At 49.5% G+C, this 17,993-nt stretch overlaps 1 protein-coding gene across 3 annotated transcripts in view; it reads right to left on the bottom strand.

The window, feature by feature from the left end:
* osbpl1a (oxysterol binding protein-like 1A) overlaps positions 1-17,993 on the bottom strand; it is a 250,691-nt gene that overhangs the window by 166,507 nt on the left and 66,191 nt on the right. For all 3 annotated transcript variants that reach the window (XM_041190183.1, XM_041190185.1, XM_041190184.1), the window contains exons 10-13: positions 15,749-15,822; positions 15,575-15,638; positions 8,987-9,088; positions 5,012-5,137 (exon numbers count right to left, since the gene is read on the bottom strand). In XM_041190183.1, the coding sequence (XP_041046117.1) occupies positions 5,012-5,137; positions 8,987-9,088; positions 15,575-15,638; positions 15,749-15,822 (366 nt within the window). The remainder of the gene's footprint in view (positions 1-5,011; positions 5,138-8,986; positions 9,089-15,574; positions 15,639-15,748; positions 15,823-17,993) is intronic.

The following is a 17,993-nucleotide window of genomic DNA, read 5'->3' as shown; positions in this document are numbered from 1 at the left end:
CCTGGGGGCTAAAAAGAGTGAGGAGATAAAGGTAATTAATAATAGCAGAGAAAAATATATTGCAGAAACTTAAGGAACTAAAACCCTCGGGACCTGGTGGCTATCCCTATGGTTCTAAAACATAACTGCAGAGGTAGTGGATGCACCAGCAACGATTTTCCAAAATTCCTTAGATTCGGAAACAGTTTCATCAAATTGTAAATTGGCAAATGTTACACCATTTTTCAAGGCAGGAGGGAGAGAGAAAAGAGTGAACATCAGTTGTTGGGAAAATTCTGGAATCTATTGTTAATGACGTCTTAACAATGAAGTTAGAAAAGCATAGTATGATTAGAACAAGTCAACATGGTTTTATAAAAGGGAAATCCCATTTAACAAATTTATTAGTGTTTTTTGAGGATGTAACCACTTAGGTAGCTAAACGGGGAACCATCAGATATAGTATCCTTGGATTTCCAAAAGGCATTTGTTAAAGTGCCACACAAAAGGTTAATAGGCAAGTAAGGGCTCGTGGAGTTGGGGGTGAAATATTAGCACGGAGAGAGGATTAGGGATTAGTTAATGGACAAGAGACAGAGTGGGCATAAATAGGGCATGTTCAAGTTGGCAGGCAGTGACTAGTGGAGTGCCAGAAGGATCAGTGCTGAGGTCTCAGCTATTTACAATCTTTACTAATGACTTGGAGAAAGAGAGTAATGTATCAAAATTTGCTGATGATACCAAGCTAGGTGGAAGGGAAAGCTGTGGGGAGGACACAGAGAGGCTGCAAAGAGATGTAGACAGGTTAAATGAGTGGGCAACAAGATGGCAGATGAAGTTTAATGTGGGGAAGTGTGAAGAAATTCACTTTGGTCATAAGAATAGAAAAGTAGAATGTTTTTTTTAAAATGTGTGAAACTTGTAACTGTTGATGTTCAAAAGAGACTTGGATGCGATCGTGCAACACATGCAGAGAGCTAGCAGGCAGGTACAGCAAGCAATTAGGAAGGCAAATGGCATGTTGGCCTGTATTCCTGCACAGGAATAAAGAAGTCTTGCTAAAATTGTACAGGGTTTTGTTGAGACCACATCTGGAGTACCACGTGCAGCTTTGGTATCCATACTTAAGGAAGATTATACACACATTGGAGGCGGTACAGCTAAGGGTCACTAGATCGGTCCTTGGGATGAGAAAATTGTCCTATGATGTGAGGCTGAGTAAATTAGGTCTATATTCTCCAGAGTTTATGAGATGCAATGTTGAAGGATACAAGATTTGGAAGGGGTTTGACAGAGTAGACGCTGAGGTCGGGGAACCTGAACTCGGAGGCACAGTCTCAGGATAAGGGGCTGGGCGTTTAGGGTTGAGATGAGGAGAAATTATTTCATTCAAAGGGTTACGAATCGTTGGAAGTCTCTGCTCCAGAGGGTTGTGGATGCCCCATCCTTGAATATATTTAAGACTGGGATAGACAGATTTTTGGCCTCTCAAAGAATTAAGGGATATGGGGAGCAGACGGGAAAATGGAGTTGAAGCCCAAGATCAGCCATGATCGTATTGGATGGTGGAGCAGGCTTGATGGGCCTAATGGTCTATCTGCTCCTATCTCTGTGTTCTTGTGGCTGTAATTTTCAGACAACGTCTCCTCGTCCCAGACTTCTCAAACCGGTGGGATCTTATTGAATGGTGCAGCAGACCAGAGGGGGGGTGGGGGGGGCTGACTCCTGCTCCCATTTCTTATGAAAAAAGATCGCCTGCAGACAAACACTAAAATCGGCTGTTCCAGTTAAAAAAAAGAGGCAAACACAAGTGTTTGACAACATTTGAAATATGCTGAGCTGATGAGTAGGTGCAAACGCTGTTGTTTCCAAATTCAGTGTCACCGCTGTCCAAGAGAGGGAGACAACGTGCAAACAGATCACAGCAACACTGGACAAAAGGCCTCAGAAGCAGCAGCAGATTAATGGGCCTCCTAGTGGCATTTCCATCAGAGACAGATTTTACTCGTAGCTAACAACTAGAGTGTCCTGCTCAACTGTTTAATTTGCTGTGGAACGTTTGGGTCACCCAACGTCACTAGAGACCCATAGCTACGTTTTCCACGCTCATTCACTGGATGGGCCATCATTTGTTACCCGTCCCTAACTGCCCTTGAACCGTGAGGCTCGCTGGGCCATTCCGGGGGCAGTTAAGAGTCAGCCACGTTGCCCGTGGGTCTGGAGTCACGCGCAGGCCAAGCTGGGCAAGTCTGTCAGGTTTCCTTCCCCAAAGGACATTTAGTGAATCTGATGGGCTTTTATTTTAACATCAATCCAACACTTTCATGATTGACAATACAAATTTATGTAAATGTGGGATTTAAGCTCCCCAGCTGCCAAAGTAGAATTTGAACTCTCGCCTGGATAGCTCAGGGCTCTGGACTGCTAGTCCGGTGACATCACCCCTGGTGTGGACGGTGGTTAGCTCAGGGGGCGGGATGGTTAAGTGTGTGGTTCAGATTAACACCATCAGTCCCGTCCAGCTGAGGTAAACTTGGGAGCCGCCTCGTTGTCCTCCTGAGAGTGGAAGACGATGACAAACCACCACCACTGACCAAAAATAAACTGCTAAGAAAATGGCTCAAGGTCAAGCAGAGCACAGGTAGGTGAATGGAATGAATGAATGATACATGAACACAATGCTACCATACCCCACTGCTCTGCTACCTTGTCTGTAGGAGACATCAGTGTTTACAAAACAATCACTACTACTCAAAAAGTAATTAATTCTATCAAGCACTTAGAGAAATTTGAGGTGTAATCACCAACAAATTTCACAAAGGTGTTTACCTCCCATCAGCTTCCAATGCCTCTTGCAGTGATGACCAAATTCTAGCTCTGCTACCCCTGTCTTGTAATTCATACCAATATAACTAAGTGCTGTTCACCCATCATCCCTGCTCTCACTGACTCACTGGCTGCTTTTCCAGAAAAGGTCTCAAATTAAAATCCTCATCCTTGCTTTCAAGATCCTTCTATGGTCTCGCACCCTCCCTGTCTCTGTAATCTCTTCCAAAACCACAATCCTCTGATGTCGCAGTGCTCCCCCAATTCTGGCCTCCTGCGCATCCCCGATTTTAATCGCCCCGCCATTGGCGGCCATGCTTTCAGCTGCTCAGGCCCCAGGCTCTGGAAAGTCCCCCCCATCCTAAACCTCTCTCCCTCTCTTTATGCAGCTTCTTAAAATTCACCCCACTGACCAAGCGTTTGACCATATGCCCTGATATCATTTTGTATAACTTGGTGCCAAATTTTGTTTGACACTATTTTGTGAAGCACTTGGGATGGTTTACCACATTCAAGGTGCTATAAAAATGTAAGTTGTTGTTGAGTGGAGGAGTAATTGAGGTGAGCAACATTGATGCATTTAAGGGGAAGCTGGATAAATGCAAGGGAGTAAGAAACAGAAGGTTATTGTGAGAGAGTGTGATGCAGAAGGGTGGACATAGGCTCAGGTAGACCATCAATACTGTATGGCCTGTCTCTTTGCTGCAAACTCAATGTCATCATCTTTCTAGCTATGGAACAATTTAGTTAAACTTTTTCTCCTAAATTGATCCTGCATGTGGCACCGAGCAGGAATCACAATAGAATTTCTCTAGGGGGTCTTGCAGTTTAAGCCACACATTTCACTCTGTACGTATCACACTCTAACAGTGAGGTGAGAGTGACTGGCCTTGACACCAAGGCAGCATTTGACTGAGTGTGGCATCAAGGAGCCTGAGAAAATCTGAAGTCAATGGGAATCAGGGAGAAACCTCCCCACTGGTTGGAGTCATATCTAGCACAAAGGAAGATGGTTGTGGTTGTTGGAGGTCAGTCATCTCAGCTCCAGGACATCACTGCAGGAGTTCCTCAGGGTAGTGTCCTAGGCCCAACCATCTTCAGCTGCTTCATCAATGACTTTCCTTCCATCATAAGATCAGAAGTGGGGATGTTCGCTGATGACTGCACAATATTCAGCACCATTCGCGACTCCTCAGATACTGAAACAGTCCATGTTCAAATGCAGCAAGACCTGGACAATATCCAGGCTTGGGCTGACAAGTGGCAAGTAACATTCACGCTGCACAAGTGCCGGGTAATGACCATCTCCAACAAGGGAGAATCTAACCATTTCTCCTTGACATTCAATGGCATTACCATCATTGAATCCCCCACTATCAACACTCTGGGAGTTACCATTGACCAGAAACTGAACTGGACTAGCCATATAAATACTGTGGTTACAAGAGCAGGTCAAAGGCTGAGAATCCTGCGGTGAGTAACTCACCTCCTGTCTCCCCAAAGCCTGTCCACCAGCTACAAGGCACAAGTCAGGAGTGTGATGGAATACTCCCCACTTGCCTGGATAAGTGCAGCTCCCACAACACTCAAGAAGCTTGACACCATTCGGGACCAAGCAGCCCACTTAATTGGCACCCCATCCACAAGAATTCATTCCCTCCATCACCGATGCACAGCATCAGCAGTGTGTATCGTCTACAAGATGCACTGCAGGAATTCACCAAGGCTCCTTAGACAGCACCTTCCAAACCCACAACCACTACCATCCAGAAGGAAAAGGGCAGCAGATAGATGGGAACACCACCACCTGGAAGTTCCCCTCCAAGCCACTCACCATCCTGACTTGGAAATATATCACTGTTCCTTCACTGTCGCTGGGTCAAAATCCTGGATCTCCTTTCCTAACAGCACTGTGGGTGTACCTACACCACATGGACTGCAGCGGTTCAAGAAGGCACCACCTTCTCAAGGGCAACTAGGGTTGTGCAATAAATGCTGGCCCAGCTAGTGATCCCATGAATGAATAAAAACAAGCATGAGTTGAACTATTGTCAATCGTTAATGCTTTGAGGGTGGTAACGTGAACGAGCCTCAACTCAAAATACAGACTCGGCAAACTCAGTCACCGTGCTCCCCCGGACAGGCAGCATCAGAGCAGTGATAAAAATACATTTGGATTTCAACATATATTGATTCAAAGAGTGACCTGAAATGATTCCTGCAGGGACTCAGCAGATGCTAGATCTTCATCTTCGTCATCATCGCTATACTGATCTGGAGAGCAGTAATGAGTGCTGTAAGCAGAATGTTCACCCACGGCTTGAAGCCATTTCTAGAAGAATAAAAAAATTCAGAATTATGGAGGTCACAAGAATTGATGTAGAACAGCTGGAGTAGCACAAGATGAACCAATTAACCCAAATTAATGAAATAATGGACCATAATATCCCTGTTATACGCGGACATTAAATTCACAAAGTATTCTTTTCACTAAAATATCTGACTTTCGTCAAAATGATACAAATTTGCCCTGCATATTTTTAGTGAAGCATTTCTGAAGTGTGCCAAACTATTGTTACACAAGAAACGCGACAGCCAATTAGCGCACAGCAAGCTCCCACAAACAGCAACGTGACGACGACCAGATGATCTGGTTTTAATGATAAAAACGGAAAAGGCTGGAAACACTGATCAGGCCGGGCAGGTTCTGCAGAGAGAGAAGGCAGAGTTAATGGGCAGTATTTCATAGGTAGAAGGGGGCGGGGGGCGGGGGTGGGGGTGGGGGGGTGCGGTTTCCCGGCCCTTCATCCAAAGAGTTGGCGTGGAACGCGCTCACGCCAGCCGCCCTGCAGCCAGCTAACAGTCTAAGGAGGGTTATATTGGCTGAAGGTGGGATTTCAGCCCCACGTGGGAGGGCGTCTCCATCGCGGAGAGCTGCTGGCCAACCCGGTTGCTCGGCAGCTCTGTCGTCCCAGCGACGCCAGCCAGAGAGGTGGCGATTGCCCTCGGGTGACAGGCTGTCCCCAGATTCCAAGCCCCTTCAGGATGTAGGGCGGTATGGAGGTCTCACGGCAGGGAGGGGAGGGGAGGGGAGGGGAGGGGAGGGGAGGGGAGGGGAGGGGAGGGGAGGGGAGGGAGGGGAGGGGAGGGGAGGGGGAGGCATGCAATGGTGTTGAGAGGCTAGTGGGGTGGGGTGAGGGGGGGGCCTGACAGCAAAGCCAGGTGGGCAGTGAGCATCCAGGGCCGGGTGAGACCTTGGGGACGGGGTGGACTGGCTCCCAAACTGGATGGGGGTGGTTCACTGATGGAGGCCCGACTGAGGCCCAGGCCATGTGATCTGCCAGGCTCTCCCCTCTGTCCCCAAACTCCTCCCACCGGCCTCAAAAGGGCCAGTTCCGGCCTGGCTGCAGTTAAGTGGCCTAAGGCCTCAGCTGAGACAAGGTTGTGCCAAGGCTATGGGCCAAGTGCTGGCAAATGGGATTGGGTCAGGTGTTTCTCCCGGGTCGGTGCAGACTCGATGGGCTGAAGGGCCTCTTCTGCACGGTGTGATTCTGTGAAGCAGACCCAGCCCCATAACATTGCGGACAGGTTGGGGGTGAGCAGGAAGATCCCTCGGGAATTTTACAAGCATCCCCTCCAACCTGCAAACGCACTGGCAGGGCATCGTCAAACTCCGCCCCATCATTTCTGATGTCGATCTTCACAGAGGGGCTGGAACATTAACTCTGCTTCTCTCCACAGCTGCTGCCTGATCGGCTTGGGTGTTTCTGCTTTTATTTCAGATGGCCCTCAGCATTTCCCTTCTCTTTTTAACAATGGTGATTGAGGAACAGAAATATTGACCAAGGAAACTGTGGAGGCCTCCCCCTGCTCATCTTTGAAGTGTTGTCACAGGGACCCTTAAAGTTCACCCAAAGGAGCAGATGGGCCCTGGTTTAATGGACTCAACTGAAACATGGTACCTGCAACAATTTGTGCAGCAATTCATATCTCTGTGACAGTACGGAACGGCCCCTCCCACCGCCCGGCCCCTCCCACCGCCCGGCCCCTCCCCCAGCCCGGCCCCTCCCCCAGCCCGGCCCCTCCCACCGCCCCTCCCACCGCCCGGCCCCTCCCCCAGCCCCTCCCACCGCCCGGCCCCTCCCCCAGCCTCTCCACCGCCCGGCCCCTCCCACCGCCCGGCCCCTCCCCCGGCCCCTCCCCCAGCCCCTCCCACCGCCCGGCCCCTCCCACCGCCCGGCCCCTCCCCCAGCCCCTCCCACCGCCCCTCCCACCGCCCGGCCCCTCCCACCGCCCCTCCCACCGCCCGGCCCCTCCCACCGCCCGGCCCCTCCCACCGCCCCTCCCCCGGCCCCTCCCACCGCCCGGCCCCTCCCCGGCCCCTCCCACCGCCCGGCCCCTCCCACAGCCCCTCCCCCGGCCCGGCCCCTCCCACAGCCCCTCCCCCGGCCCGGCCCCCTCCCACCGCCCGGCCCCTCCCCCCGCCCGGCCCCTGCCCCCCCCACCCGCCCGGCCCCTCCCCCGGCCCGGCCCCTCCCCCCGCCCGGCCCCTCCCCCCGCCCGGCCCCTCCATAATGCAGCCTTCCCTCTGCGCTGCCCCTCCCACAGCCCGGCCCCTCCCACAGCCCGGCCCCTCCCACAGCCCGGCCCCTCCCACAGCCCGGCCCCTCCCACAGCCCGGCCCCTCCCACAGCCCGGCCCCTCCCACAGCCCGGCCCCTCCCACAGCCCGGCCCCTCCATAATGCAGCCTTCCCTCTGCGCTGCCCCTCCCTCAGCACTGGCCCCGTGACTGTACAGCGCTCCCTCAGCACTGGCCCCGTGACTGTACAGCGCTCCCCCCGTGACTGTACAGCGCTCCCTCAGCACTGGCCCCGTGACTGTACAGCGCTCCCCCCGTGACTGTACAGCGCTCCCCCCGTGACTGTACAGCGCTCCCTCAGCACTGGCCCCGTGACTGTACAGCGCTCCCCCCGTGACTGTACAGCGCTCCCTCAGCACTGCCCCTGTGACTGTACAGCGCTCCCTCAGCACTGCCCCCGTGACTGTACAGCGCTCCCTCAGCACTGCCCCTGTGACTGTACAGCGCTCCCTCAGCACTGCCCCTGTGACTGTACAGCACTCCCTCAGCACTGGCCCCGTGACTGTACAGCGCTCCCTCAGCACTGCTCCTGTGACTGTACAGCGCTCCCTCAGCACTGCCCCCGTGACTGTACAGCGCTCCCTCAGCACTGACCCCGTGACTGTACAGCGCTCCCTCAGCACTGGCCCCGTGACTGTACAGCGCTCCCTCAGCACTGGCCCCGTGACTGTACAGCGCTCCCTCAGCACTGCCCCCGTGACTGTACAGCGCTCCCTCAGCACTGCCCCCGTGACTGTACAGCACTCCCTCAGCACTGGCCCCGTGACTGTACAGCGCTCCCTCAGTACTGCCCCCGTGACTGTACAGCGCTCCCTCAGCACTGCTCCCGTGACTGTACAGCACTCCCTCAGCACTGGCCCCGTGACTGTACAGCGCTCCCTCAGCACTGCTCCCGTGACTGTACAGCGCTCCCTCAGCACTGCCGCTGTGACTGTACAGCGCTCCCTCAGCACTGCCCCTGTGACTGTACAGCGCTCCCTCAGCACTGCCCCCGTGACTGTACAGCGCTCCCTCAGCACTGCTGCTGTGACTGTACAGCGCTCCCTCAGCACTGCCCGTGACTGTACAGCGCTCCCGCAGCACTGCCCCTGTAACTGTACAGCGCTCCCTCAGCACTGGCCCCGTGACTGTACAGCGCTCCCTCAGCACTGGCCCCGTGACTGTACAGCGCTCCCTCAGCACTGGCCCCGTGACTGTACAGCGCTCCCTCAGCACTGCTCCTGTGACTGTACAGCGCTCCCTCAGCACTGCCCCTGTGACTGTACAGCGCTCCCTCAGCACTGCCCCTGTGACTGTACAGTGCTCCCTCATACTCAGTATGAATACAGAAGCTGGAGGGTTGGAAGATGAGGACAATGATAACCCGATCTTGGTTCTGGGAGTGAGGGGAAAGGGTAGAGCAGAGGTTTGTCAGACAGAACAGACATGGTCGAGGGCCCTTGTCAACCAGGGGTTTGCACTGATCCAGAACATCACAATTCAATTATTGTATTGCATAAATCAGAGGTCAAAGTACTTTTCTTTCACATTTGAGTACTCACTTCACTTGTTTGAGCAGAAACACCCTTGAGATACACTTTAAAGATGTGGATACTGTCATCAAAGCACTTGATTGAAATGACTCTCTCGTCTGTACTTTTAACCTAGGTGCCAAAAAGATTTGGGAAATGAGAAATCTCCATGTTCAACTCTAATTCAGCACACAATCTCCATCTGGACAATCCGAGTGTAGTGAGCAGAGAGAGAGGAACCCATAGAGGCTGCAATGGGGAGCAGGGACCACTATTTCCTCAAAGAAATTTGACTGCACTCCCCGCTCGTCTCACCCACCCAGACCTACTGCTCCCGCTCCCCCACGTCTGCACCTCAACTCCCCACCCCGGCAACCCCTCAGCCCATCCTCAATTCACCAGCCATTCCTTCCTACCCCTAACTCCAACTCCCTAGCAACTGCTCTTCTGCCCACTCCAACCCCTCCCCTCAATCCCACTCCCCTGCCCAAGTCCACTTTCCTACCCCTCTAGATTCCTCATTGTAATTGGATGTATTGCAAAATAGAGCCACAGGTCGAGGAGACTTTCGTCGGGCCTAATCCAAAAGCAAAATTGTTACAACTGTCTCCATTGTGAGAGCTATATTACGGGTTAAGAACGTAGAGTTTTGGTTTCAGTTTAAGGTGAATTGGGGGCTGTTTACTACCAGTTTGGTTCGGTATGCCTGTGTGTGGTTACAAACCATGTTTGAACATTTGACCCAGCTAAATGCACACAGTATACGAAATAAGGTAAGTGAGCTGCTGAGGCTTTATAAGGCTCTGGTCAGACCACTTTTAGAATATTGAGAGCAATTTTGGGCCCCGTATCTCAGGAAGGATGTGCTGGCCCTGGAGAGGGTCCAGAGGAGGTTCACGAGAACGATCCCAGGAATGAAAGGCTTAACATATGACGAACGTTTGAAGACTCTGGGTCTATACTCGATGGAGTTTAGAAGGATGAGGGGGGATCTGATTGAAACTTCCAGAATACTGAAAGGCCTGGATAGAGTGGACGTGGGGAAGATGTTTTCATTAGTAGGAGAGACTAGGACCCGAGGGCACAGCCTCAGAGTAAAGGGAAGACCTTTTAGAACAGAGATGAGGAGAAACTTCTTAGCCAGAGAGTGGTGAATCTATGGAATTCATTGCCACAGAAGGTTGTGGAGGCCAGGTCATTGAGTGTATTTAAGACCGAGATAGATAGGTTCTTGATTGGTAAGAGGATCAAAGTTTACGGGGAGAAGGCGGGAGAATGGGGGTTGAGAAACATATCAGCCATGATTGAATGGCGGAGCAGACTCGATGGGCCGAATGGCCTAATTTCTGCGCCTATGTCTTATGGTGAGGCTTATAGAAGCAAGGATGCTCTTAGGAAACTGGTGGGTTTTGTAGAGAAGCTCACTGGAGGCTGCGGATATCCAAGTCTGTTGTGTTTAACTAGATAATTGGGTAGGACCAAGTAACTCTGTGAAGAAAGGAGAGTGGAACAGAAATGAAGAGAGTGTCTATATGATTCTGGTGGATCGTCGCATGTGGACCGTCAAATTTCCCAAGTTCTTTTCCTTCTCGCTTATTCACCTCACTTCATATTGAAAGCATCTATCCTAATCTCGAGTTCTACTTGCTGAACCACTCTGTGGGCATCCAGGAGGTGGCATTGGTAGCAATGTACCATAGACCTGAGCTGTGACCTGTGTGCAGCCAGACCCGGAGGGAAAGCCCCAGTAAAAAGGTTACGCTGGGCCAAGGCTGCGGGATTGAGTTTTTTGAGGTAGAAGTTTGTATTGTTTACAGAATCATTATTTGCTCCGTGTAGCTATTAAGTCATTATTGCTGGTGTTTGCTTCGTTCAGGCGTGTATTGTAAAGATTCTTCTGGCATTTCAATTTAATCATGGAGTCCTGTCGCTTATATCCTTACCCTTGGTTCTTCCACACATTGTAATCTATAATTTTGGCCTATCAAGCCAGATCCTAACAAGTTTCCATCTTGTCCAGTATTCTCATAACTGGGAGCATAACAATATGTTGATGTGTTGAGGTGAAGAGGGGTGCGAGGGGAGCTTGTGTGGAAGATAAGCTCCGGCACAGACCGGGTGGACTGTTTCTGTATTGCAAACACATTGTGACTCGATGTAAACCATTGTAGACTCTATGTTAACAGGGAACAAATGTGACCTTTACAATTACATATAAATTAGGAGGAGGAGGCCATTCAGCCTCCTCAAGCCTGCTCCGCCATTCAATAAGATCATGGCTCATCTGAATACAACCTCAACTCTACATTCCCACCAACCCCGATAACCTTTCACCCCCTTGTTAATCAAGAATCTAACCATCTCTGCCTTAAAAATATTCAAAGACTCTGCTTCCACCGCCTTTTCAGGAAGAGAGTTCCAAAGACTCACGACCTTCAGAGGAGAAATTTCTCTTCATCTCTGTCTTAAATGGGCGACCCCTTATTGCTAAACAGTGACCTCTAATTCTAGATTCTCCCACAAGAGGAAACATTCTCTCCACATCCACCCTGTCAAGACCCCTCAGGATCTTAAAGGTTTCAATCAAGTCGCCTCTCACTCTTCTAAACTCCAGTGGATACAAGCCTAACCTGTCCAACCTTTCCTCATAAGACAACCCACCCATTCCTGGTATTAGTCTAGTAAAGCTTCTCTGAACTGCTTCCAATTTACATCCTTCCTTAAATAAGGAGACCAGTGCTGTACACAATTAATGGAGATCAAGTTTGTGCCCACCCATAAGATTTAAAAATGTTCCATCATAGAACAGCTGAGTTGACCGAGGCTTTGTCTACTCGGGTTATGGTCAAACATTAATAAATGCTACGTGTAGCTGATGGCTTTTAATATGGTCAGATCTACTCTGTACAATCAGAGAGCCAATTAGTAAAGAAATACAAGCACACGTCAATTATTAGTTGGGCAGAGGAGATGTACAGGGAATGTTTCCGCTCGTGGGAGAATCCTCAACTAGGATCATTAACATAAGACAGTCACTAATAAATTCAACAGAGAAATAAGGAGAAACTTGGTTACCCGGAGAGTGGCAAGTATGTAGAACTCGTGATTAGGAGAGATGCTTTCAATATGAAATGAGGTGAATACATGAGTAAGGGGACTGGGAAAATGTGTGGAAAGGTTGAGATGAGGCAGATGGACTGGGAGGAGACTCGTGTTGTCCACTGTCAGCACAGACTGGTTGGGGTGATGGCCTCTTTCCATTCTGCCCATCCTATGAAACTCTATTTAATACAACAACGGTGGAGTTGTCAGTTTATTTACCACCGGCCTCTCAGCTCCCCCCTCAGCTGGTGAATCAGTGCTTCACCATATTGAACACAGCTTGAAAGAAGCACTGAGGGTGGCAAAGGGGCAGAATGTACTCTGGGTGGGTGGAATGTCCATCACCGAGAGTGGCTCGGTAGCACCACTACTGACCGAGCTGGCTGAGTCCTAAAGGACATAGCTGCTAGGCTGGGTCTGTGGCAGGTGGTGAGGGAGCCAACAAGAGGGGAAAACCTTCTTCAACTCACCCTCACCAACCTGCCTGCCATAGATGCATCCGTTAAGAAAAACATTGGTAGGAGTGCCCACCGCACAGTCCTTGTGGAGACGAAATCCTGTCTTCACATTGAGGACACCCTCCATCGCGCTGTGTGGCACTACCACCGTGCTAAATGGGATAGATTTCGAACAGATCTAGCAACTCAAAACTGGGCATCCATGAGGTGCAGTGGGCCATCAGCAGCAGCAGAATTGTACTCGAACACAATCTGTAACCTCATGGCCCGGCATATCCCCCACTGTACCATTACCATCAAGACAGGGAATTAACCCTGGTTCAATGAAAAGTGCAGGAGGGCATGTCAGGAGCAGCACCAGGCATACCTTAAAATGAGGTGTCAACCTGGTGAAGCTATAACAAAGGATTACTTGCATGACAAGCAGCATAAGCAGCAAATGATAGAGAGAGCTAAGTGATCCCATAAGCAACAATCAAACCTAAGCTCTGCAGTCCTGCCACATCCAGTCATGAATGATGGTGGACAATTAAACAACTCACTGGGGGAGAAGGCTCCACAAATATCCCCATCCTCAATGATGGGGGAGCCCAGCACATCAGTGCAAAAGATAAGGCTGAAACATTTGCAACAATCTTCAGCCGGAAGTGCCGAGTGGATGATCCATCTCAGCCTCCTCCAGAGTTCCCCAGCATCACAGATGCCAGTCTTCAGCCAATTCGATTCACTCCACGTGATATCAAGAAACAGCTGAAGACACTGGATACTGCAAAGGCTATGGGCCCTGACAATATTCCGGCAATAGTACTGAAGACTTGTGCTCCAGAACTGGTTGCGCCCCTAGCCAAGCTTTTCCAGCACAGCTACAACACTGGCATCTACCTGGCTATGTGGAAAATTGCCCAGGTACGTGCTGTACACAAAAAGCAGGACAAATCCAACCTGGCCAATTACTGCCTTCCGTCCACAAAGTGATGGAAGGTATCATCGACAGTTCTGTCAAGCGGCACTTGCTTAGCAATATCCTGCTCACTGATGCTCAGTTTGGGTTCTGCCAGGACCACTCAGCTCCTGACCTCATTACAGCCTTGGTCAAAACATGGACAAAAGAGCTGAACTCCTGAGGTGAGGTGAGAGTGACTGCCCTTGACATTAAGGCAGCATGTGACCAAGTGCAGTATCAAGGAGCCCTAGAAAACTGCAGTCAGTGGGAATCAGGGGGAAAACTCTCCACTGGTCAGAGTAGGGCAAAAACAAAAATGGTTGTGGTTGTTGGAGGCTAATCATCTCAGTCATGGAACATTGCTGCAGGAGTTCCTCAGGGTAGTGTCCTGGGCCTACCCATATACAGCTGTTTCATCAATGACCTTCCCTCCAACCCAAGGTCAGAAGTGGGGATGTTCGCTGATGATTGCACAATGTTCAGCATCATTCGCGACTCTTCAGATACTGAAGCAGTCCATGTCCAAATGCAGCAAGGCCTGGACAATATCCAGGCTTGGGCTGACAAGTGGCAGGTCACATTCGTGCCACACAAGTGTCAGGCAATAACCATCCCCAGCAAGAGAGAATCTAACCATCACCTCTTAACAATCAATGACATTACCATCACTGAATCACCCACCATCAAGATCTTGGGGGTTGCCACTAACCAGAAACTTAGCTGTTGTAGCTGTACTGGAACAGCTTGGCTAGTGGCATGGCTAGTTCTGGAGCACAAGTCTTCAGTGTTATTGCCAGAGTGTTGTCAGGGCCCATAGCCTTTGCACTATCTAGTGCCTTTAGCCATTTGTTGTTATCACGTGGAGTGAATTGAATTGGTTTAAGAGTGCCTTCTGTGATGTTGAGGACCCCAGGAGATGGCAGCGATGGGTCATGCACTCAGTACCTCTGACTGAAGATGGTTTTAAATACTTCTGCCTAGTCTTTTGCACTAATGTGCTGAGCGGACTGAAACTGGTTGAGGTTATATAAAGGGACGCCATCCAAGTAATAGTTGCAGCTTAGGCCTGATGTGTGCAGTTTGCAGCTCACTGAGAGCATATAGCCAAAGTAAGTGGCAGAGCGATAGACCTGCACTGTAAACAGAGGAAGAAACTAACTTCATCATCCACCATGTGGAATGTGCATGAGGTATCATCTTGGTTCAAATTTTGTGAGGTAACAGAAGCTGGAAGATTGCCTAGTTTGAAACTAGTGGAAGAGCCAACAGTGGTCCTCACAGAGTCCTGTGGCAAAGAAATCAACCAGCAGATTAGGAGGAGTGGAAAAGTAACTATAACAAGGGACTGAGGCATTCACAGTCAAGATGTAGTAATGAACATTTCACCTCCAAGGATAGCTAGAACTGAGGAAAATTCTCCAGAGGATTGTGGCATACTTATGAGTGAGTAAAGTACAGAAATAAATAACTTTAAGATTGATGTGTTTAAAAGAGAATTCTTGGGGGAGAGTAAGAAGTAAATCATGGTGTATAACATATGTAGTTTTAAACCATATTGATATCTTACAGTGTTTTGTTCTGCATAAGCCTTTTAAATACAATAAATTCTGTGATTTTTGTTTAAAATTGTGAAAATTTGTGGCATAGTTCTGTTGATTAAACCGAGGTGTCCAGATTCCTCTTTAAACGTTAACGGTCCGTAACTGGATCGTACCAGGAGAAACAGAAAAGCCATCCCCGTTCGAGAGCTTGATCCCGTTGGTAGAAGGGGCAAGAGCCAGAGGACGCGGGTGTAAAGTGAATGGCAATGGACCCGATGGTGACATGAGGAAAGCCTGCGGCAAACACATGGTAAACGCAGCGAGGGGTTAGGATGTGGAATGCGTTGCCTGTGTGCAGTGAAGGCGGATTCAGCCTGGGGTTTCAGGAGGGAATCGGATTGTACCTGAAGGGGGAAAACACTGGCCGGGCTACGGGAAAAGGGCGGTGGAGTGGGGCTCGCTGAGTTGTTCTGGCAGGGGTGGCCAGCATTGGCCTGAAGGGCTGAATGGCCTCCTCCATGTGTTGAGTGCTGTGGTCATTCTGTTTCTCAGGCAGCAATTAGACAAGTCTTACCGTACAAACGGCTTGTGTCAGGTTCCGGCAACCTTGTCGGTGAACATCAGCCTTTGCATCTGACCTGAGAGAGAGAGAGAGAGAGAGAGAGAAGAATTGGGAATTTTGATCCAGCAGCGCTGAAATTTAATTGTCTCATTTCACATCGCGCAAGCATAATCTGCTCACACTTACTGGTTCTGAAACCATGACAGCACTCCGTGTTCTAAAACCACCCAAACCAAATTCCAGCCAAAAAACCTGGAACGCTAGAAAAATAAAAGAGATCAGAATTTACTGTAAAGGAAGACCAGCGTTTTCTCATCAATTTATCAACATTGCAGTTCGACAGAGTGCTCATACTGGGACTAAAATAATTAAATTCAAGAGGGCATGTTGGATAGTCTACCTTTATATTCCATTGCATAATTGAAAGTTAAAGAGTGATCTAACTGAGGTGATTAAGACGATGAAAGGAGATTAAAGGTGATCTTTTACATCCACCCCATGGGACAGAGAGGGCCTCTTTTTAATGTCTTATCTGGGTGACAGCATCTCTGACAGTGCAGCACCCCTTCAGCGCTGCACCAGAGTGTTGACCTTGGTTTTTGTGCTGAAGTCCTGCGTTAGTACTTGTGACTCAGAAGGTCAGAGTGACACACAGACACAGCTCAGCACGCATCTACTTTTTGAGATCGCATCCGGGAAGGTATTTCTAAAGAAAAACCACATCTTGTTCCTCTGTTCTTGCTCAACTTCCCTTGTACTGTGGCTGTTCCTACACCACGTGGACTGCAGCAGTTCAAGGCAGCGGCTCACCGCCACCTTCTCAAAGGCAACCGGGGATGGGTAATGCTGGCCACGCCAGCGATGCCCACAGCACAACAAATGAATTTTTAAAAACTTGCCAAAAATTTTCCTCTCCCATTCCCAGTTGCACTGCAGGTTAAGCAGTTTGATGTTCTTCACCTATTCTATAGTTTGGTATCAAGTTCTGGAGTGACTCTGGAATGAGATGGCCTCAATGTATTAACTTTGATTTTAATTTATTCTTTCACAGGATGTGGGCATCACTGGCGGGGACAGCATTTCTTGCCCATCCCTAGTTGCCCCTTGAGAAGGTGGTGGTGAGCTGCCTTCTTGAGCCACTGCAGTCCATGTGGTGTAGGTACACCCATAGTGCTGTTAGGGAGGGAGTTCCAGGATTTTGACCCAGTGACAGTGAAGGAACGGCCGATATATTTCCAAGTCAGGGTGGTGAGTGACTTGGAGGGGAACTTGCAGGTGGTGGTGTTCCCATGTGTCTGCTGCCCTTGTCTTTCTAGATGGTAGTGGTCGTGGGTTTGGAAGATGCTGTTGAAGGAGCTTTGATGATTGACTGAAATGCAACTTGTAGATAAGAACATAAGAAGATAACAAATAGCAGGAGTAGGCCATTCGGCCCCTCGAGCCTGCCCCGCCAGTCAATAAGATCATGGTTGATCTGCCCCAGGCCTGAGCTCCTCAGCTCCCTGATATTACAAAAATCTATCTACCTCCTCTTTAAATATTTTCCGTGATCTAGCCTCCACAACTCACTGGGGTAGAAAATTCCAGACATTCACCACCCTCTGAGAGAAGAAATTCCTTTGCATCTCAGTTTTAAATCAGTGTCCCCTTATTCTGTAACTACATCCCCTAGTTCGAGATTCCCCCACTAGTGGAAACATCTTCTCAACATCTACCCTGTCAAAGCCCCTCAGAATCTTGTACCTTTCAATAAGTTCACTCCTTATTCTTCTAAACTCTAGTGAATAAAAACTGTCTATTTAGCCATTTTTGATGTCAACCCCTTCATCCCAGAAATCAGCTGAGTGAATCTCTGTTGAACTGCCTCCAATGCCAGTATATCCTTTCTTAAATATGGGACTAAAACTGTACACAGTATTCCATGTGCGGCCTCACCAACACCCTGTACAGCTGTAACAAGACTTCCCTATTTTTAAACTCCAACCCCCTAGCAATACAGGCCAAAATTCCATTTGCCTTCTTAATTACCTGCTGCACCCGCTTGTTAATTTTTTGTGTTTCATGCACAAGAACACCCAGATCCCTCTGAGCTGCACTTTTTCCAAGTCTCTCTCCACTTAAATAATAGCCTGCCTACCAAAGTGCAAAGTGCATGACCTCACAGGACTTTAAACTAGAAAGTGGGGGGGGGAGGGAAGGGTAAAACTCCAAGAAGTATGACTAATGGGAAACAAAGCAGCAGGTTATCGTGTGTGTGTGTGTGGGGTGGGGTGGGGTGGGGATTCAACTTCATGGAAAATTATGAAAAAACTGAAAAGAAAGGAGAGCCCAGGAGAGGCTATTAAAGTCTCCAGAACACAAAATAGGACAGAGTGTTTGGAAAGGGCTAGGGATCTAACTTCAAGCACATCAGATAAAGGGACGACAATGA

This window comes from Carcharodon carcharias, chromosome 6 (genome assembly GCF_017639515.1).
Source record: "Carcharodon carcharias isolate sCarCar2 chromosome 6, sCarCar2.pri, whole genome shotgun sequence".
Classification (NCBI taxonomy): domain Eukaryota; kingdom Metazoa; phylum Chordata; class Chondrichthyes; order Lamniformes; family Lamnidae; genus Carcharodon; species Carcharodon carcharias.
This window is presented reverse-complemented; position numbering and strand designations above follow the sequence as displayed.